This window comes from Symphalangus syndactylus, chromosome 9 (assembly GCF_028878055.3).
Source record: "Symphalangus syndactylus isolate Jambi chromosome 9, NHGRI_mSymSyn1-v2.1_pri, whole genome shotgun sequence".
NCBI lineage: Eukaryota > Metazoa > Chordata > Mammalia > Primates > Hylobatidae > Symphalangus > Symphalangus syndactylus.
This window is the reverse complement of record NC_072431.2, coordinates 96266016-96288728: the sequence shown is the minus strand read 5'-3', so window position 1 is coordinate 96288728 and position 22713 is coordinate 96266016. Positions and strand designations below refer to the sequence as shown.

Here is a 22713-nt window from a genome sequence, read left to right as displayed (position 1 = left end):
TCTTCATCACCATCTGAGCATTGAGTTCAAATACAGCTTGGACTGATTTCATTGGTTTATCTCGTATTAGATTTTAAAAAGATATTTGTCCTCAGCAGATTCTGTTTTTTGTTTTTTTTTTAACATTAACTTTGTATTTGTTTTTCTTCTGATTAGGGCAAAATTCTCAACAGAAAAGGATGCTGTCCTATTTGCACTGAAAGTAAGTTTATTCCTTTGAGAATGTGCTATTAGTATTTGTTTTGCATTTTATAGTGCAACAAGAAAAATAGGGGTGTATGTTTCCCACACATTTTATTTTTGTAGGTATATATAGGATGGGATCATCTTACCTCCCTACAGTTACTTTAAGTCAATTGTAATTCTCCCACAGAAGTACAATTGAGACAAATATAGATACTTCCATCAGAATTTGTTGCTATGAGAAATTAAGAAGATAAATGGTTTGATTAGGTTTTAAAAAGGACCAGATAACTTAATGTGCATTTTAACTGCTAATAGCATTTGTAGTCATCGCGGTTAAGATAATGCTATCCAGTAAAACCAAACATTATACAAAGTCTAGGAGGGGCTTTCCTTCTCCCATTACAAAGCCAAACAGCTGCACTTCCTGCTCCCTCACCCCACCCCCACCTCATCACCACCTCACCTGGGTGCATCCAGTCTTGCTGTTGGCAAAGAGAAAACAAGAAGTCGTCTGGCTGTTGGTTTTGCCATCCTATTATAGTCATGCGTCACTTAACAGGATGTGAAATGCCTTCTGAGAAATGCATCCTTAGGCGATTTTGTTGTTGTGTGAATATCATAGAGTGCACTTACACAAACCCAGATGGTATAACCTACTACACACCTAGCCTATATGGTATAGCCTGTGGCTCCCAGGCTACAAACTTGTATAGCATGTCGCTGTACTGAATACTGTAGGCAATTGTAACATATGGCAAGTATTTGTGTATCTAAGTAGAAAAGGTATAGTAAAAATACAGTATTATATTCCTATGGGACCACAGTCCTATATGTGGTCCATCATTGACCAAAATGTTGTTGTGTGATTCATGACTATTTTTAACTGTATTCTTGAAAGTTCCTTCTGAGCATGGCCTATTCTGAAAGCTGTCTGAGACTGTGCTACTGTTCATACAGACAGAGCATAGCAATAGCTTCATATCATCCCCACATGTAGACACACGCCTAGATCTATTAGCAGATTGCCATTTTAGTCCTCCTGAAATTCATATGGTTTTGAGATAGCTTCCTGGAGTGTTTTACTGAAAGAGGAGTATTAGTAATGTCACTGTCAATTAGTTTCCATGTATGATAAGTAGGATTAACAAAGTCATAAAGTCTATCAGTGTGTTTTCTGAGCCAGTTATGTTTACAGAGTGGTCTGGAAGACAGTTGAAAGCAGCTTTCACATGGGCACAGGTTTGTTCTTTCCACTTCTCTAAAATAGAGTTTATATTACTAGAATTACTAGACTCTGTTATTTTTTTAATTGATTAGTGCCTTTGGACAATAGATATGCAGGGTCATTATATGTGTGTGTGTGTGTGTGTGTATTTATATAAAACTATTAAATATAATATTTATCTACTATATATGTTACTATTTTTAGAAGCAGCGAGCTATTAAACAGTTACATATTGGATAAAATGCTGGTTGAATGAATGAAAATTTAATTACAGATTTAATAAAAAACCTTGACTGTAAAGATAATGAAGTACATAAAATAACTCAAAGGAGGCCAATGAAGTACAACTTAGTAGAGAATAATGCAGGAAGACACATTAGCTATGATTAATACACCAGTTGATTTAAAAACACGTGTACAATCTAATACATTTAATCATCCTCCCAGAAACCCTGAGGAAACTTTGTTTATGGATGGTTCAGAGGCTGCCTTCCAGTTAATTCCTTTCTGGATGAGCAGAATAGAGTCTACATTGATGAAGTTTTCCTCTGTAACCATGTCAATGGAGATGTTTGCATTTCCCCATAAAGCGTCTTCCAGTTGAAGCAGAGACAGACCTCATAGGAATGCCTCTTATTTTCCAGTTAACTCTTTCAATTTGCATGAGCACAGACTCATTACATCTGCCAATCACATTGTTGTCAGGCAGGATCACTGCTTACCAGCTTCATAAAAACATATGACCAACTGGCTGCAGTGCCTTATGCCTGTAATCCCATGCCTGTAATCGGGAGGCCGAGGAGGGCAGATCGCTTGAGGGCAGGAGTTTGAGACCAGCCTGACCAACAAGGTGAAACCCCATCTCTACTAAAAATACAAAAATTAGCTGGGCGTGGTGGTGTGTGCCTGAAATCCCAGCTACTCGGGAGGCTGAGGCACAAGAATAGCTTGAACTTGGGAGGCAGAGGTTGCAGTGAACCAAGATCATGCCACTGCACTCCAGCCTAGACAACAGAGCAAGACTCTGTCTCAAAAAAAAAAAAAAAAAATTACCAATCTTGTAAGAAACAGTCTAAATCTTGAATTATCTGACTTTATTTTGCAAGGATTAAATAGGTGATTATTGAGATAGTTGAGATAAAAGCTACATTATATTATTAGTTTATTCATTATGAGCTGGACTTTCCATATCTAGAAAACTGGTGACATCGTAAATAAAAAGAAAAGAATACAAATGGAAGGGAAGGTATTATAAAATAGAAGCAAGCTTTAAACTGGTTATATTAAGTACCATATTGTGTTAACCATGTGAATGAGCTCATGCCTTCTATCACTGAGAGAGGCAATTGGCAAGGGAGAAAGCCACCCAGCTGGTGGGGCACCGGGAGGACAGTGACTCTGCACCTGCGTGGAGCAGGTCAGTCAGTGCTGGAAGAGCCCAGGCATGTGGTTCTCTGTCCAAGTCTCAGTTATATCATCAGATGGCTATTTCTCAATTTCCTTTGGTGTTCTTTCCATCTGTTTACTCTCTCCTGCTCTCCAGCAGTTCTTCCATCATTGCTGTAAAACACATTCTACTTGGCGAGGCTTATTTGTTCAGATTGAGTTAAGAGATGGGATGACTTCCAATTTTTAAGCAATGCCCAGTTTTTCATAACACATTCAGGTAGATTTATTCTGATGTCCTTTAGCTGTGGCTTCGAGACCTCCTACTTTGAAATTTCTTTGTCATTATATCCAGGATTCAGAACAAACCTTTGGGCACATTTTTTCCTCCTTTGTAAATTATGAAAGCTCTCTTGATATACATATTTCTAGAGTAGAGAAAGCAAGGATGAAACTATAAAAAAAGTAGTGTTTTCTAAAGCCAGAAAAACAACTAATTTATATCTTATTAAAACACATACACTCTCTCCCTCTCTCTCTCACACACACACACACACACACACACACACACACACACTCTCTCTCTCTCTCTCTCTCTCTCTCTCCATGATGTTATTGCGGAGTTTTCAACCTCAGTCTTACTGAGAGTTTGGCCAGATCATTCTCTGTTGTGGGGCTGTCCTGTGCATTGCAGGATCTTTAGCAGCATCCCTGGCCTCTAACCACTAAATGCCAGTAGCATCCCCTGCAAGGTTGTGACAACCAAAAATATCTCCAGACATTGCCAAATGTCCCCTGGGGAGCAAAACTACCCCTCATTGGGTGCCACAGGCATTCCAAATAGAGGAAACAGCATGGGTGAATGCAGACATGAGCACCTGTGATACTAGTAGCAATAACTGACCTTTGGCACCTGTGGATTAGATGCAGTAGGAGAGTAAAGTGAGACTGGAAGCCTCTGGGTTTAATTGAATATGTTTCTGTATTTTAATTCCCTAACCCTGCAAAAAATTATGAAGGCATATTTATATCTTGAATGATTAAAAAAAGTTACTATCTTTGCTTCTGTTGCTAGGAAGCTAAAAATAAATTTGTACTCCACCTCTAAAAGCATGCAGGTTTTGAGTAATAAGCTTACTCCTGACTTCATCATATGTGTTCACTCTTAGGTGTTTTCAGCTATTTACTTTTTATGTCTGTAAGCTACTTCCAGCCCTTCTCTGAAAGGAGGCAAGAATACCTCCATGCACACATACATGCATACGTCAGTTAAATGGATTGATTACAGAGCTTCACATACTCTCCAATTTATTTTGGTTACCTGTGGTAGTTAAATAAGTGTTGCATTATTTCTAGCAGTAGTGGCATTACATTGTCTGTTTCTAAAATCCCACAGAATTTCTCCCTTATTGCGTGGGTTAGTCTTAATCTTGGTAGTGTTTGGGGGCTGTCTCAGATCTCTGAAAGGAGTAACGAAGAGGAAACTTGAAGTGCATGTATAGAACGTTCTTATGGGCCTCTCCTTACAACAGTCAGCAATAATGGTAATTTACAATTCTGTAGGTAAGAAATAATAGAGGAGACACAACACCGTTGTCCTCCCCACAGTAGGACAGTTTTTATAGGGTTGGCCTGAAGAAGCAATGATGATTCTCTCAAAATAGGAGAACAAAAGTCCTCTTAAAATCAGACCTGAGGGAAGTATGAAAAGCATTGCTGTCTTTTCATAACATGAAACAGCCTCTCTTTCTCCCTTTCCAACTGAAAAGAATTAGATTTGATTCTGATGATTTATTTAAAATAAAATATTTGAAGTGGGCTACACAAACTTTATAAAGCTTTCTTGCCAATGCTGTTTCTTGCCAAAGTGTGAGACTCTAGCCTTAAGCCAGTCTGGACTTGCCTCGGCTGGGCACACATGAGCACAGGGTAGGTGCCAGGGAGGCCACTTGCCTGTTTTGTGTGTAGCCTTTTGTTTATGCAAAATGTTGTTTTACTGTGTGTTGGCAAATAGTAGGTGGAATCTTGACCTAACCACCCAACAGAGCCCTGAATCAGATAAATTCTTTGCTGGCAGGGTATCTGTTTTCTGACATGGAAATAATACATAGGGTGAAAGTTGTCACTAAGAAGAAAGGTGCATGTGAGGTGTGTATAGAGAAAGAAAGGGAGAGAGGGATGGAGGGAGGGGCAGAGAGAGAGACTGAGATTTACAGATTGAGTATATGAGAAAATTTAATCTCTCAGCCATCTACAAAAGCAGAGACAAAGGTGGCCCAGACGTGCATGCCCAGTCCCTGGTGGTTCATTAAGCTGTACCTGTAGCTACATCAGACCTAACCATCAGAATCCCAGCTTAAAACACAAGTTCACGATTACATAACACTGAGGCTGATTGAATATGCCGAGCACAGATGTGCATTTAATTGAAATAACCTCAACTACATGTCCCACAAGTAACAGGAAATATCAAATTTCAGCAGCTCAGGGTGAGAGGAGGCTCACAGTCGCCAGGTGACTTTTTAAACCCCCCAGGGTTAGTTTCCAGCTGTGTGCAGGCTGCATTGGTGTGCCCGCTCTCTTAGGAGCCCAGCCTGCTGCCTACACCCACCACAGCCACTCAGCCACTCGTTTTGGCACATCTGACGTAAGCCCTCTGGGATGCGTACAGGTAGCTCCAATTAAACAGAGTGGCTGTAGGAGGGGGAGAATATAATAACAATTTCATTTATTTCCCTAGGAAAAAAGAACCATAATGAAACAGCAACCTAGGGGCCCATTTTATGAGAAATCTCCACTGACAGAGGTTCTGCAAATTAGTGATTCTGTGTTTGAGCAAGGTTTCTGGCCTCCGGGGCTATAAGCAACTCCAGGTCCCTTAACACCAAGAGTCTGTCCTTAACTTAGGAAAGCAAGGAAATTCGAAACCAGAGCTCAAGATGCTTGTAGAATAAGAATTTGTGGTGTTGACTTTAGCCCTGCCAAGGAGGTGTTAAGCTAAGTGGCCACTGAAGTTTCTGCTCCAGCATCTGGAGTCGGGCTTGACACTGCTCCTCAGGCCCAAACAGCAGACAGGGGTGGCAAATAAAACTCACTGTACCACACATGGTGGCTGGGAGATCCCACACTGGTAGAAGCCACACTGGAAGGAGCTTGAGGAAATCAGTTTGTTTTCTGTTTTATATGCTGTTCTGCTCTAAGGGATACTGTTACTGTAATTTTTCTTGCTGTAAATTAGTACAGAGTGGAAGGAGACTGAAGTTATTAGGAATCACCTTTTCTCTACCACCTATTGTCAATTCCCACAGGGTGTTAGTACTCAGTAAGTCCTTGATAAGTGATTATTTGATGAATTAACAATCACCACCGTCATCATCCATAGATAACAATAATAGCAATAATAACAACAGTAGTACCACCACTAGCAGCAGCAGCTAATATTTATTTGGCATCTGCCATCTCTAAACACTATCTTGGGCAGTCTCATTTGGTTTCATTTGATTATCACAGCTGTCTTGTGGTCAAATAGTGCTGTTAGCTCCATTTTACAGTTGAGGGAAATGAGGCTTAGAGGTTAAGAAGAATGCTCAAGATAGTTGTGGAGCCTGAATTCCAACCAGGTAGCTGGCCCAAAAGCTTGGTCTGGAATTACTTCCCTTAGCTTCCTTGTCATTTTGTACAGTTTGATAACCAGTTGAAGTTAAGAAGGGGAAGAGAAGGTCTGGAGGGCTTTACAACTTGTAAGCATTGGAGACTGGCAAAGGACCTTAAGAGGAATTTCCAATTAACAGTGTTGTCCCTCCAACCACACCTTGGTGGAAATGGAGACTCAAGTCCCCAGGCTTTCTTCTACTGTGGCATCTCCGTCTTTCTGCTCAAGTACAGAGAAGTGGTGGTTGGTATGCTCTGAGCTCACTGACAAATCAAACTGGCTTGGTTTTCCATTTTGTTTGTTTTCCATGTCTACTAGTTTTTCCATTTTTTTTTTCTCTTGGTAACTCAAGTTACTGGGGTCAAGTGAAGATCTCCCCAAATTTTCTTTTTAAGTACATATACTTTTGAACTTGAAATAACTCTGTATATAATTTCCACCAGGAATGGGTAAGAGCAGAGTTGCCCTGCCTTTGGAGCTCATCACCATTTTAGCATCAGGAAATTTGTAAGTGAAGGGACCTTAATATGAGGTCAGACCTCTCACTTCACAGGTGAGGAAACTGAGACTCATAGCAGTACTAACTGAAAGAGCTGGGATGAAGACTTGAATATTTTTGAAAATCTCCTAATCCAGTATTCATTCTACAGGCCTCCCTGGATTTTTGCTTGGGAAAGCTATTTTTAATATAGGTGTAGCATTATGACATAATTCAGTTAAAAGCTAGTTTCTTGCTTAATTTCGAAAGAATGCATTTTATATAGAAAAAGATATGTGAACTCATTATTAGACATCTGGTACAATGTAGCCAAGGCTGCCATGTTGAATCTGAGGGAAGTTGCAAGTATCCAGTTTTGACTGAGGGTATGTGTGACAGAAACTCCTTGGTAATGACACACCTAAAATACAGCTAAACGACAAATGAACAATAGAAACCCCAAGCTGTGAAACTTAAAAAATACACTTGGTGGAAAGTACTGTATAACTAATTATACATTACTATATGCAGAGCTGAGGCAGATTTATTCCTCTTTGGAGGTCACATCTCCTATGAGCAAAATAAAAGCAACAAAAATTGCTACTTCTGCTGCCTCTGCAATTGCTCCTATAACTAACAGCGACTTATTGAACATTAGTCCATATCAGTCAGGTATTGTGATAAATGCTCTCCATTTTGCCATTTAATCCTTACCATGTTCCTATGAATTAGAAGTGGTCGTTAGCCTGAGGGTGAAAGAAATTAAATAGTTTGTGGTCAGCTAATACACTGGCCTACGAGACTCCAAAGCCCAAACTTTTACGCACTATTCTCTGTTCTCTACTGACTACATTTGTATTCATTTTGGAGTTTCACTTCCAAATAGATATGAGGTTCGCCAGTTACTTTCTTTTATACGTGACTAGTGGCTTCTACTCACAAGCGGTTGTATTTACTCACTTTTAAAAAACTTACCTACATTTATGAGGTCACTTTAACCTCTTCAGTCTCTTGGGTTACAATACTTCAGTTGTAACCTTTGCTGGGAGTATGGAAAGATGACTCATTAGCTGTGCTATGCGTGGCCCTTTGATGTGAAATTCATATTCATGAATGCTGTCATTCTTTCTCCTTATCTCTGTTCCCTTCCACGTTAGTACTCTCTGCCCTCACTCATTGCTCCACCCCTCTTCTCTGACTTCCCATATCCTTCTTTAGTGCAAGTATCTGTTGTTTTACTTTTTGCTTTTTCATCTTGTAAACCTACAGCTCCACTTTCATGGTGCCCTTTCTGTACTTTCTCACTCTGGTTTCAGATTTGTTTAAGCTTTGAGGTCCTTAACATATAACTTCTTAACAAGATGCTAATATGGTAGATATCAGCTTCTTGGAGAACATGTTCTTCTTTCAAAGTATTGCATTTGAATTTTGTTAATAGTTTCTACCTTTGATTCCCCCAATTATTTGAGCTGGGAGTTGGATGGAGGAGTTAATGGCTGTTTCCAATCCCTATTTGTTGACTGAATTCTGGCGCCCCATATCCCAGCTGCACAAGATTTGAGCCTTAATGTTATTTCTCATACTTTTGGCATCTCTCCCCCATGTTGCTAATCAATCATCAGGTTTGCTTGATTGTCTCTTTGTGATGTTTTTCAAATAAATACTTTCCTTGCCATTCCCATGGCAGCTGGACACTCATCCTATTGGTTGCATGTAATCTCCATCTGTCTTCTCCTTCACCCCTTTTTGCACACCCCTGTCAGAACCCAAACTTGGCTTTCACGGAAACCTACACCAGCTTCCTTCACTTGCGGTTTCCCAGAGTTTGTTTTATAAAACACTAGTGCTGAGGGATAATAATGAGTAATATTTTCAAAACAAGGTTCTGTGATTAAATACACTCAGGAAATGCTGGGTCAAGTAAACTTAAATGTGTTTCCTTACTGCAGAATTCTCAGAGCCCTTAATATGCTGATGTGCATGGTGAAGGAGGTTGATGGAGTACAGAGCGCCTCCCAAACTAATTTGAGCGGCAGAGTTTTTTTTTTTTTTTAATTCTACTTATTTTGGCAGAGCAACAGGCAGGATTGATGTTTCACAGGAAACACATCAAGAAATGCTGGTTGTTTGGAATACATTTAAACTTCTCAGGCTGGCAATAAATCTCAGGCCAATTTATTTAGACAACTTGGGTATCTTGTATCTTCCGAAGCAGCTCTGCACTCTGGTCTGATTGGCCTCCTGCTCTTCTTGTGTAAGCTGCCCTCTTATCTATGTCCATGACTTTATTTACATTCTTCTTTTGGCCTAGAAGGCTTACTTCATTCTAGCCCCAATCTGTATTTTATGTCTTTTATAAACTACCTCAATTTACATTGTCTTTTCAACAAATCTATACTTTCTAAGTTTGTTACAGTCTTACTAAACCCCATTTTAGCCAGCACTAGATAACTGCTTGCTAGATTTGCATAACATTTATAATAAGGAAATGAATAATGACTACTCTGAGTATCTCTTATGTTCTTGGCAGCTTTGCAATGCTATCTTTATAATCACCCTGCAAGGTAATTGTTCTTAGAGTCATGTTATAGGCAAACAGATTGAGGTTATGTAGGTAGTTTGTGCATGATTTTATAAGCCTTAAGTGGCCAAATCAGGATTCAAACACAAGACTCTTCTAAGCAATAATATGCTCAATGTCTGCCAAGCTCGGAGGAGGCTTTAAAGCTGGAAGCCAGGTTAACTTGGAGTTGTGAAACCCATCTCTTTAGCTCAGATACACAGTTCTCTCAATTGATAAATAAAAATTTCTGGTTTAAATAGAGAAGATGTTTTAAGGTCAGATCTTGGATAGTGAGAGTGGCAAAAATGCATCTTCTGTATGAACTGCATATTAACATTCAGTGAGCTTTTGGCATTCTGGAAGGTGCTCTGGAGGACATGAATAAAAAGTTGATACAGACCCTGAGCTCAGAAACATTTAATGTAGTTGGGGAGATGAAATAGAAACACATTCTATAAGAGAATCACATATTATTGTTTATAATTAACTTATAGATAGGTGTTCCCAGACTCCTAGGACAGCATTGATCAGTCTTTTGACAGGGTCTCTATGAACCTCTACATTTGAGAGGATTCGAGTGTCTACACATTTCTTCAGATTATCAAAGAGCTCTGTGACCCCAGCTAGTTAACAAGTTTGCAGGATGCTGTGGGGGAAAGGAATGGCCTTGAAGCCACAGTGTCTTGGGTTGGATTCCACCTTTACAACTACTGGCCGAGTAACCATGGGCAACAAGGCGACTTCTTCAAACTCATTGCTAAAAAATTAGAGTATGAATATACAATGTGCACAGACATAGTGAGGATGAAAGGGGATAGTGAGGATGAAAGGGGATACTGAAAATACAGAAAGCATCTGGCTTGGTACTTGGCATACACTAATTATTTTATACTAGCCACTCTGGATGTTGCTAAGTGTGCTAGTTACCTACGGCTGCAGATGACAAATTAACACTCATTGGCTTAACACAGCACGAATGTATTGTTTTACAGTTCTGGAGGTCAGAAGTCTGAAAAGGGTCTCAGTGGGCTAAAATCGAGGTGTCAGCAGGGCTGTGTTTCTTCTGAATGCCCTAGGGGAGAGAATCCGTTTTTTTTTTTTTTTCCTTTTCCAGCTTCTGAAGGTTGCCCACATTCCTCGGCTCCTGACCCCTTGCTTCAAACTTGCAAACAGCAGGTTGAGTCCCTTTCACACTGTAAGGCCCATGCACCTGCCTTCCTCTTTTGCTAAGGGCCCTTGTGAATACATTCACCTCTTTCAGAAGTGCCCATCTTGAGATCAGCTGATTAGCAACCTTAATTCCATTTGCAAACTTAATTCCCTCTTGCCATGTAAATAACATAGTCACAGGTTCTGGGCATTAGGAGGCAGACATGTTTGGGGGTCCATTATTCTGCTGTCCACTCCTGGTCATATTAGGCATTAGAGGTAAGTTCTTTTCCCATGTTGTTCTGATTCTGATTTAGCTTTTTGATTTTGACAATAGTTTTTAGTGGGGTAGGTTATCTCTATTCAAATGGAGAAATTGGACTTCCATGAATTTGAATTTCTCAGCTAGCTTTCTTGGCACCAGACATAGTTCCCCCATAATGTTTCTGAGTTTTCAGAATTTTTTTCCTAATAGTCTCTTTATTCTGAGAGCATTCATTAATTATTCAGTTAATCGATTAGGAGATTTTGGTTACCTGCTGTATGTGTCATTACACTGAACTATTTTAGTAAGTTCAGTGTGGGCAATTTTTTTTCACCAAAATATGTTCTCAAATTAATTAACTAACTCATTCATTCAGCAGATATTTATTGATACATAATATGTGTTACAGCAGTAATATTTTTTGAGTAATTAATAAAAGAATCCATGTATTACATATATACCATTGTATGTTGCTTAATGGTAGGAATATGTTCTGAGAAGTGCATCATTAGGCAATTTTGCCATTATTCGAACATCATAGAGTGCACTTACACAAACCTAGGCTAAATGTCACACCCTATTGCTACTAGGCTACAAACCTGTACAGTACAAATACTGTAGGCAATGATAATACGATGGCAAGTATTTTTGTATCTAAATACATCTAAACATAGAAAAGCTACAGTAAAAATACAGTATTATAATCTTATGGGACCACTGTCACTCATGTGGTTTGTTGTTGATGGAAACGTCATTATGAGGCATGTGTCTACCTGTAGAACCTTCTGTATACGTGGCAGTGTGCCAGGCACTGAGGGGTACACATAAAACTTACAAGGAGTTTAAGGTCTGGCTTAGAAGTTAAGAATATGCTAAAACTATAAGCTAAGGAAGAAAATGATATATCATAAGCAGGCTATGAGTTTGGTACACCATATTTTTGACCCATAAAAGGAAAAACATAGTGTGACTACAAGATAGAGTATTTGAAATTAAGACTGTCCCAGAACATCTGGGCTATGTGGTCAGTTTTGCTTTTGAAATTTAGAGGAAATAGATGACTTTGGCTGAGGCACCAGGGGCGTTGCTGTGGGAAGCTGGCATCGGGCTGGGAGCTGAAGGATGCCTGTGCTGTGAACTGTGAGGGAGTGCTGGGCAGGCATGGGCCATTGTAGGGCCCAGGTTAGGGGGGCCAGCACTGGGCTCCATAGCAGAGGCCTGGATGGTAGCACTGGCTGTGGTTTGGATGTGCTTTAGATGAGACCTCGTAGTTAGGGACTGCTTACTTTGTTTGCTCTTTTGTTTCAAGTTGGTGAGCTCATGGAATTATGGAAAATATGTGAAAGCAAATTCATAACGTTTAACAATGTGCCTACACAATATTTCTTGAAATCAGTTTTTTATGTACAGATCGGTTACTATTTCTGGTGGATTACAGGTTGGTGGAAAGTGACCTACTCTTCTCTTTTCCACTCCCACCCCCATATGTGTTAGATTGTTTCCCATTTAAGAGGCCAAGGAAGGCACCCAGGTGCCACGTGGTGGATCATGTGCTGACCCTTAGGTCCCTTTGTGCCAACAGCTGTCAGTGACATTCTGTGCAAGATGGGGGGCTCCTGAGTGGAGAAGTTCGGGTCCTTCTGGGTCACACCACAGCCTCTTTCTATCAGAGGCCTCCATCACTGTTCAGGCAGGGCCTAGACAAACAGCCTTTCCTGATTCTTCACTCAAGCTTGGCATCATCACGACGCTTACCTTTCTGGGATTCCTGGAGCCCCTGCATGACACAGTGACCTCAGAGTCCCATGGGGCCTGTTTCCCTGCAGTTTGGGCTGAAAAGGTTTAAAGTAGTGTATTTTTATTTGTTGGGCTTCCTCATGGTTGGAGCATTATTTCTGGAAATGCAGTGATCCGTGTAGTAGCAAAGTATGATGAGCTGGAGAGACCTTTCTCTTTGCTGAAGTAATGGACTGAGGATAGAAGTTCCATTCTGTGCTTTCGAAGTGAAAAAACATTTTAAAGACTGGAGAAACCTTATGACATGTTAAGTAAAAAATAGAAAATCAAATTTCATGTGCAGAATTATCTTAACTATGTTCAAATAAATATATGCACAAAATTATAAACAGTGGCTGTTTCTTAGTGGCAGAAACATGAATGATGCTTTTTTCCCCTTCCTTATGCTTTTATGTTTTTGTTTTGTTGTGTTTGGGGGGAGTAGGATAAGAGTTTACTCAGTTTCTCTTATTTTTTTTTGGACATGTGATTGTATAATTTTCCCTTAATTTTCTTTGACAGATGTTTTGAAAATAATCACTACTCTCAGAAGAAAGGCATTTCATTAGAATAAATATATCCATGACATAAATAAATGTACCTGATGTGGTTAGGAGAAAAGTATTGGCACTATAATTTCAGAGGCAGTGTGACTCTTATTTCTCATAGCAATCTTATTAAGGTATGGAACATCAAAGTGGTATGTCTTTAATCCAGTATTTTTTAAACTTTTAAAGCAAATATTCTTTTTCCAAAAGTATACAGTCATTGTAAACAATGAAATGTAAGTGTAAATAATGGTGCAAATACATAAACAAGAAAGAGGAAAACAAATGTCACACATAATTCTATTACCTTAGAGAAAAAACACTCACTCCTATTATCTGGTTTTGTACACTTCTGATCTTTCTCCCCTCCTTTACCTGTGCATTTGTATCCATATGTTGAAAACAACTCAAAACAAAAATGAGATCTAATGATTTGACCTACAGGACTATGAAAAAATGTGCCACCAGTCATAAGCTGGCATCTTTCTCCCCATCTTCTGACTTACGCATATTCAAACAAGGTTAGTTTCAGGATGGTCTGTTTCTGTAGCCTCCCTCCCTCTGCCTATCACGCCAAGCTTTCCAAAAGAGTGTGACTGCACATCTGGACGTGTTGGACTGAAGCTCATTTCACTGGGTCCACTGGAAAAAAATTATATGAGGATGCTGTGTTCATTTCTGTCCCCTAAGTGTTCTCGAGCCTTTTCCTTTTGCAGCCAGGCAGATTCTTGTAACACTGAGAATTCTCACTTGCAGACACTGTCTAGTGCACGTGTTCACTGCGCCTGCAGGATCTGGCATAGGGACCTTGAGGTGCCAGGAAAAAGGGCCAAGGTTTCAAAATTATTTTAGTTCATGATACAAATGTCCCCAAATGCAACACATAATTTTCAGGCATCTTCACATTCATGATATTTTGTTGGCCTCTTCAATATTGCTGTCACACAGGAAAATCATCCCGATTTCCAAACCCTTCTCTTCCATAAGTTAGGGCCTCTTGAAAAATATCTTTCCTGACAGCCCTGTTCTCACATGATTTCCCTTGCCCAGAGTCTCCCTGGACATTCTTCATTGCTTCCCGCCCAGCTATGAGCAAGCTCAGGCTTCCCCAGGATCACTTGAGGCAGTAGATCTTCTGTTGCTTCTATGAAGACTTGCTTTGTCATGTAATTGGTGTTATCTACAAGTACCCACAGTTTGACCCTAAAAAACAGAACAAAAAATAACAACAAATCAAAAACAGAAAAGCATAAGAAAGAAAATAATGTCACTTATGGCTCTTCCACCAAGGAATAACCACTGTTTTCAATTTTGGGGTGTGTATGTTTTGGCGGGGGTTGTGCATATTAATTTTAACATAGTTAAGATTATCCTGTACATATAATTTTGTTTTTGATTTTTCACTTAACGTGTCATAAGCATTTCCTCAGTCATGAAGATTATTCACAAACTTTTTCAGTGACTAGATCATAGTTCATTTTATAGATTCTTTTACAAAGTGCTCAGCTGTTTGTTTAATATTGGGAGACAATCTGAATACCAATTTTCTGGTGATACATCCATGATCAGCAGGCGTGTAGAAGAGTGTTAGGGTATGTGATGAGTTTTCTGCAACTGTTAGCTATTAGTGCTTTAATTAATGATAATTTTAATGTAATTGGTGTCCCTGGTACAAGGAGAAGATTGCCACAGGAGAGTGTGGGCAGCAGGTTGTGGGCATTCCCTGTGCCTGCTCCCCACTGTGAGAGGACTTCCTCAGGAGTATAATTTCAAAACCTTAGGAGGTACTTTGGCCTTTCCAAGCTGAGGTCCATCTGTAGCTTGCTCAAAAGCTCAAAAACATTGGTTGGTCTGGGCACTCTTGCTGAGAAGGTGGAATTAAGGACCTGGAAAAGCCCTTCTTTTCGACTGGGTCATCAGGTTACTATGTAGTCCTTTTGTGGCACATGTTGGTATTACTTCTGAACTATCATTCTCCTGATGCCACTTGGGGTCCCAAAGAACTGCCTTGTTCTCCCTCAACCAAAAAGCAACATTTTCATGGCCAGGGAGAGATTCCATTTCATGGCCAGGGAGAGAGAATGTGGGGGGAAGTGTGGGATCAGATGATTTTGGAAGTAATCACATGGAGAAAGGACTGATAAATGCACTCTGAAGAGGTTAGATAGCTGGGAACTAGTTGAGAAGATACGGAGTTAGGAAGGTGGGAAGAGGGTAAAATGTGAAGCAACACACTGTGTAAAATTGGAGTCAGAAGGAAAAGCGACCAAGAAAGGAATAAGAAAGGAACAGAAAGGGAGGGTGAATTTGAGTATTACTGCTGAGCTTTCAAAATGTGTCTCTCCCACCTACTTCTTCCACCCTTCACCCTGAGGAGTGCCTTTTATGTATTCTTTAAACTATTTGTTCATTGAAATTCTCACAAATGCCAAAACTTTTTCTTTTATAGTCTCTATTAAATATTGACAAGGAAAACTAATTTAGAACAAGAAGTTAATTTATTAAGTTCCAAATGTATGTGCTTTGTATGGAGTCATATGAAATTGACATATAAAATGACATAATATATCATAACATAAAGCAACATTACTCTCCAAACACTTTAGAAATTAAAAGCAAATGTTTCCACTGGATCCCTTGGTGCTATCAGATCAGCTGGCACATCCTTCCTCTGTCTTGACTCAATTCTTCCCTTAGATATTCTGAGAAATTACTTATATGACATTCTCATATTCTTGACCTGGTATTTTTATTCTGGTTATTATTCTTGATCTGGCTATTATTCTAGTGTTGACTGGAAATTGTGCTTTTTATTTTTTTTTAATTATTTAGGCTACTATCTCTAAATGGATTCCTCATTTCCTGGTTGTTTCATGCCTTTTTGAAAACAGATAAAATATATTTACATGCAGAACAAACCAACGCCAAGATTTGTTTTAAAAAATAAACAATATTTAATTTTCTATAGAAATCTTAGGGCTGCCCTAAAGTGTAAAACTTTACTTTGATCTCATAAGTATTTGAATTAATGATATTTCAGAATGATGACTTTACTGGAATGTCTTAACTGTACTAAATTATATTTTGCAACTTATTTTTCATCCAGTTTTAGATCGTGGTCCTTAGATCAAAACATAGGAATTTTTGGAAAACATATAAAAACTATCTGTAAATATTATTAGTAATTTGTTTCCTGACACTATTAAACTTGTACCTGTTTGGCAGTTCTATTGATTTATCCTACGTAAATACACGGGTGTTTATCAGTTTTCCTTAAGAGCATGAGAAACATTTAGCACACCCTGTTTCTAATTTTGAATTAGTTAAATGGAAATCATGCTAATGTCTTGGTGTATTGACATTGATGTTGCTGCCATTTGTTTATTTATATACTTACTTTGCTCCTGTATGTGTGGGTTGTGAAGTAAGACCAGTTCTTAGTTATCTTAGTTCAGTTTCTTTATTCCCTACGTTAAGACCATGGAAGCATATCTAGGCTACAAAATAGGCACGCTTTGAAAATTCAGAGGTTTTAAAATAACTTTCAAGTATAAAAGAACCAGAAGTATTCTGAGTATTCTGTAAGGTTTGGCATGAACCTTTAAAAACGACCACTTTTTTTTTTTTTTAAGTTGATTTCCCTTAGTGCATCTCTGCTAAGGCCTCCCCTTACCCAGCAGGTGACCCTGATTTCTCTGTGAATCCTTGGCTTGGTTTTTGACCCGGCTTTTGTCTCTCACTCCTCCGCAGAGCCCGGCGTTTGCACGGTGTTTGGAGATCCCCACTACAACACTTTTGACGGTCGGACATTTAACTTTCAGGGGACGTGTCAGTACGTTTTGACAAAAGACTGCTCCTCCCCTGCCTCGCCCTTCCAGGTGCTGGTGAAGAACGACGCCCGCCGGACACGCTCCTTCTCGTGGACCAAGTCGGTGGAGCTGGTGCTGGGCGAGAGCAGGGTCAGCCTGCAGCAGCACCTCACCGTGCGCTGGAACGGCTCGCGCATCGCGCTCCCCTGCCGCGCGCCGCACTTCCACATCGACCTGGATGGCTACCTCCTGAAAGTGACCACCAAAGCAGGTGGGGCGTCTGTGGCCTCTCTCTTGCTCTAGCCTCCGCCTCACTTACCCGTTCAGCAGCACTGCTCGGTTAGAGCACTCAGGAGATGTGGTTCCTCCTCCGAGGAAAAACCCAAGGCAGAGCCAGGTTCCAACTGTGGGACTTACCTCATCCCTACTCATAGGGAAGGCACATCCTAAAGATGCCACAAACAGCTGGAGACACTTGGACCATATGGAGTCTTGCAATTGGATGCCAGTCCCACCAGTATTGCAATCTTCCCACATCCAGAACCTTTCCATCCTCTGTCTAAAAATAGCAGTTGTATTCTCCACATAGCCCCTCTCTCAAGTTTTGTTGCTCTTTTAGGGCATCAATGCCCAGCTTGGAATTGTCAGTGTCTCCCAGCTCAGCTAGCTATGTGCAGTTGCACATCTGGGAGAAATAGTGTTTCTGTGTTAGCATCTGTCCGAGTCTTTGCAGCGGAGTCCTCAAAAGTAAACAGCTTAGTATCGGTGATGTTCAAAAGAAACATAAATGTCCACAGCAGAAGGGCTTGTTCTTGGCAAACTCTGGTATGCAGGAGTAGCCATATCTCACGTGGCTGTTCTGTGCCACTGAGGTCCCTTCTTTCTCAGCAGCGCATGGTGCTGTAGGTTCACTGGTCTCTGCCTTTCCCCTCCAAGAGCAGATATATTCCCCCTTGGGCCAAACTATTTTTGACTGCCAGTGGTCCACGAGGCTCAAACTCTTACCTGTTATTTGCTACCTAAGAAAGGCATTTTAGAAGCAGAATTCAGTTCTTGAATATCCGCCCCAGAGCATACATTCAGCTCATTTTCACACTTTGTGTATCATGTGTGGTTCCTTCCGTGGTACCTTTGGTTAATATATCTTTTGTCAGTTGGATACTGCACTGCCTTTCCTTTGGCATACTCTATTTTTTTAAAGCATGATACTTTTAAGGAAATCAGTGTATTTCTTGCTGTTTGCATTGATAAGAATTTAACAAGTGTGAAAGTATCAGTTGGATTCCCATTTCTTTAGATAATGAAACATTTGACAAAGCAGGCACTTTTCAGGGACTATAGAGACTGTTTCTACCATACCTTCAGAACCCTGGTAATTACTTCAATTCAAGGCAAAAGGTATTTTGATAAATTGATTTGAGCTTATGGAATGCCAGCTTAGCTAAACAAAGGCAGGAAACCAAGCAGCAGCCCAGGGGACTTTTAGTTAGAGTATAACATGTTTTCAGTGACAGAATGTTAAGTATTAATATACTGGAACATTTTATAAAGGGGAAAAGATTCCTATTCTTTATTTCACAGTTGTGAGAGGTCTACTCATTCAAGTTTAGCGGGATTAGTCCTGCTCAGAAAATTCACACACCTGCTCTTAGATCCAAAAGACATGGTGCTCTGTAAATGTAGGCCCCAGGACATTCCTTTCAAGGAGGCAAAGTTTTTTGGCTCCCTATAAAATGTGCGTAAGATGAGCCATTATTACACAGCACTAATTAAAAGCACCTTGACTATTTGCAAGCTAGCTGAACACAATAGATTCTACTGATATGGAAATTATTAGTCAACCACAGCCTAGTTCTCAAAGAAATCTTGAGTACTTGAAGATTACTAACAGCCTAAGAGGTTCGATAGTGTTCCATTCGCAGCTGACACAACCTTATGGAATAAATGTACCCTTTACAAAGATTCCATGTTATAAAAATGAGCAAAAGGATGAGGCTAAGAGAATAATAATAGATCATAAATGCCATAATTAGATTAGTGAATTTAACTGTTCTGTGCCTTGAACTCAGTTTTACAATTTCTTTTATTTTTTTCCATCTCTCTTTCCAAGATGCAAGTAATTTTCATGGCACTCAATACCCAGCTGAACAATTTCCTGTAGCACACGAATCACACAAGCCCTCTGCTTCCTAGAGAAGATTCTATTCCTCTGGGCATTGAACTTACTTTACACTTATTCTTTGAATGAAACAATTCTATTTCCAGACAATGGTGTTTTCCACCCTAGTCTTTCCATCTCAGTTTGAACCACCCTTCAGGGATATTATCTTTTTACCACCTATTGATTATGTATTTAAAATATCACAGCATTTCCTTTGAGTGTTCTTCCATAGATTTAAAAAAAAATTATAAGCTCCTGTGATCAAAGGGCACTTTCTTCAAAATAGCAAGTTTCTTCAAAAACTCAAGCCTGCAGCTGGAAGATGGGAGATGGCAGGAATGACTCTTTGACCCTGCGGTTTATGTACTCCGCACTTACGATGGGATCATTTGGCAGGGTAACACAGGGGCTGTGTAGTTTGGGTGGAATTAGGCTGTAGTTGCTTAGCTAATATAAAAAGCAGGGTAGAACTACGGCTTAGTAGCTCGAGAGAGCATTGCCCACTTCCACCACACACTCCCACCCAAACTCTTGACACTTAGCAAATAATTTCAAAATATTTCCTTTCTACCATCTGTTCACTTCATCAACTTTACCTGAAAGAATTACATCACATCTACCCGAAAGCATTAACACGTGGAGAACATGGCTTTTTACTTTATTTTTGGTAGAGCTTTACACTTGGTGAACCCAGAGAATACATCCTACCTTCCCCTTTCTTTGGTGTAAAATTTGAATAGAAAAACTATCAATTTGTAAACCTCACTATGGTATAGCTACAAATTTTGTACCTCCTCTCTCCTTTTTGCACGTTCTCTCTCCTTTCAGTGGACAACAGCAAAAGCAACAATAACAACCAGGAAACAACGCAAAACAACAGTATCCACAAAATTAAGCAAAAACCACAAAAAACCCAACTAGTGTTCTGGAGCTAGTTCACATATTTGAAGGGGGAAGAACAAGTTGGTAAAGCATTCACTAGTAAGAAGGGAAAATTGGAAGGCCCTTCCTGCAGTGGAAGGAATGTGGCTGCTGCTTGCATCCCCAGATGAGGCATATGCTTCAGCTTTAGCCTTCTGACTCTGCCAGTTATTTCTACCCAATTTCCCATGCAGAGAATGAAGAAACTCATCCCAGCTGCAGGAAGGACTATCACCAGCCTCTCAAACCCTTCCATGATGTTTTCATCTCATAAGATGCCTATTTAAAATATTATTTGGAAGAGCAATTCCCTCAATTACAACTTATTAGTTTTTTTTTTTTTTTTTTTGCCTTTCACTACTGTAATCTACTTTGTATGGATTTTGCTCATGTAGAGGGTAAAAGTATCCATGCAAACACATATGTAAATGAAATAGCCAGACAAAGGCATCTGTAGTAGAGTAAGTCATCCCTTCACAATGCGAAGCCTAGCATTGGTCTGTGAAAAATCTTCTTAATGTAATAATAACAAGGAGAAAGAGGAAGACAGGAGAGTGAATTACAAATTATTCTCTTACTTTGGGGATCATGTTTTATGAATGAGATGTCACGAGTTTTGAGAAGGGTTTACTGGAAACACGGCAGATCTGCATCTTTCAAAGTGTATGGACCACCAGTCCACTGCAAAGAAAGAACACAGTCATTCACTGTGAGTTGAATTCCCATGAACTCAGTTGCCCCAAGTCTCAAATTTAGTATATCATTGTCAGTAGTAAAGACGTTGGAAATCCCTGGTGTGTACATTCTCAACCATTTGTGGTGCTTAGAAGAACAGTATTTGCCTGCTGTCTAGGAAAGAAATTTGTAGTTTGGAAAATTTTGCAACATGGAAAATCTTCAGAATTATTCTGTAAAATTTAGACTTTGTGTGGAATTGATTTTCTCCCCTCATTTTTCTTGCTGGGCAGCTGCCTGGCTACAGGCTTGTGAGGTCAAGTTTCTTCAATACCTGATGGAGTGTATTACAAATCATATTATAGTTTGCTTGTCTTCTTTCAAAATGGTTATTTCAGTGTCTTGACAAGCATGAAACTCACGATGTCTTTGGCTTCACAGATTCAGTGTATCAATGTTACCAGGGTAATTCATTTATTTACTGAGTACATACTATGTGCTATATAATGTGTTAGATGATAGGGTATGAAGAAATAGAATTCACTTTCTATGATAGTTGTAGTTGCCAGAGTTGACATGGTCTTCTCACAGAGATGCACATGGGAGGTCAGCCCAGCCTGTGGGTTTCTAGCCATATGTCCCTTCTCTCATACCTGGTCCCATCACTGTCTTCTCCTTATCAAATTATTCTCCAAAGAGACTTTCCTATGGCTCTCTTTCTTCTTTATCTAAGTCTATTTAATTTCTTTTCTGAACTCAGACTTTTCTCTCAACCAAGAAATCTCTAAAATTTTTTTTGGTCTAAGAATGTTTCTGTTTCTTCCATTGACCATACAGTGATTTCCTTATGGGTCTTCCATTTATTTCTTGAGAAGCCCAGTTTTGGACTGTGGCTTATTCTACCAGTATCTCTCTTTGAAGTAACTCTTATGGCAGTTGTATGACCTACTCATAGGAATGCTGTCTGTCAGCCTTCTCTCCTCTTGGGCTATATCCAAACTTCGGGTGTATTGGCTTAGGAGTCTTACCTCTGGGTCTTTCTTCCTGATCTTCCACACATCACTCTGATGTTGCTGCTTTATGCCAATTTCGTATCTAGACAAGATCCTCTCTCTCTCTCTCTCTTCTTCCCTCCCACACTTCCTCCCACTATTTCTCCTGTCCCATCACCACCTCATCTTCGAACTTCTGAACATTGGCTCATCAGCTTAATCTTGATCTTTCAGGAACAAAAAGCCTTTTAGGAGGAAAGTCATTTTGCTCTTTCCAGCAGCTCAAAACAGGCAAAATGAAAAAATGTTTTTGTCAGGATCACAAGAGGAAAGATTTTTTTAAAAAAAAAGGCTGCATGCAGTGGCTCACGCCTGTAATCCCAGTGCTTTGGGAAGCCAAGGCGGGTGGACTGCCTGAGCTCAGGAGTTCGAGACCAGCCTGGCCAACACAGTGAAACCCCGTCTCTAAAATACAAAAAATTAGCTGAACATGGTGGCATGCACTTGTAGTCCCAGCTACTTGGGAGGCTGAGGCAGGAGAATTGCTTGAACCCGGGAGGTGGAGGTTGCAGTTAGCTGAGATCGCACCACTGCACTCCAGCCTGAGCGACAGAGCGAGACCGTCTAAAAAACAAACAAACAAAACACATGGACACATGGAGTAAGTGGGCAGAGACCATTCTGTTAAAAAGAGGCTTCCTCTGTGGGTGCCAGTCTTTGGAGACAGAGAGTGAATAAGGAGAAGTCCCAGTGCTGAAATACACCTTGATCCACTGTAGATGTTTCCTGGTGTCCATGCCACAGGTTGGCCACTTGCATTCACTGGTACAGAGTTCACCCATTCATTCAATGGGGAGACTCAGGCACTGCCAGGTTGTTGCCAGAACAGTAAGAAAACACACATTTGAGACATAAACAAAAACTCAG

The 22713-nt window shown here is 40.0% G+C and overlaps 1 protein-coding gene across 4 annotated transcripts in view; it reads left to right on the top strand.

Moving 5' to 3' along the window:
- The window catches only part of BMPER (BMP binding endothelial regulator), a 244931-nt gene that overhangs the window by 151351 nt on the left and 70867 nt on the right, over positions 1-22713 (top strand). For 2 of the 4 annotated variants that reach the window (XM_055293453.2, XM_055293452.2), the window contains 2 exons: positions 157-202; positions 16979-17308. In XM_055293453.2, coding sequence (XP_055149428.1) covers positions 157-202; positions 16979-17308 — 376 coding nt within the window. The remainder of the gene's footprint in view (positions 1-156; positions 203-16978; positions 17309-22713) is intronic. The other 2 variants (XM_063609694.1, XM_055293454.2) reach the window with 2 other exon arrangements.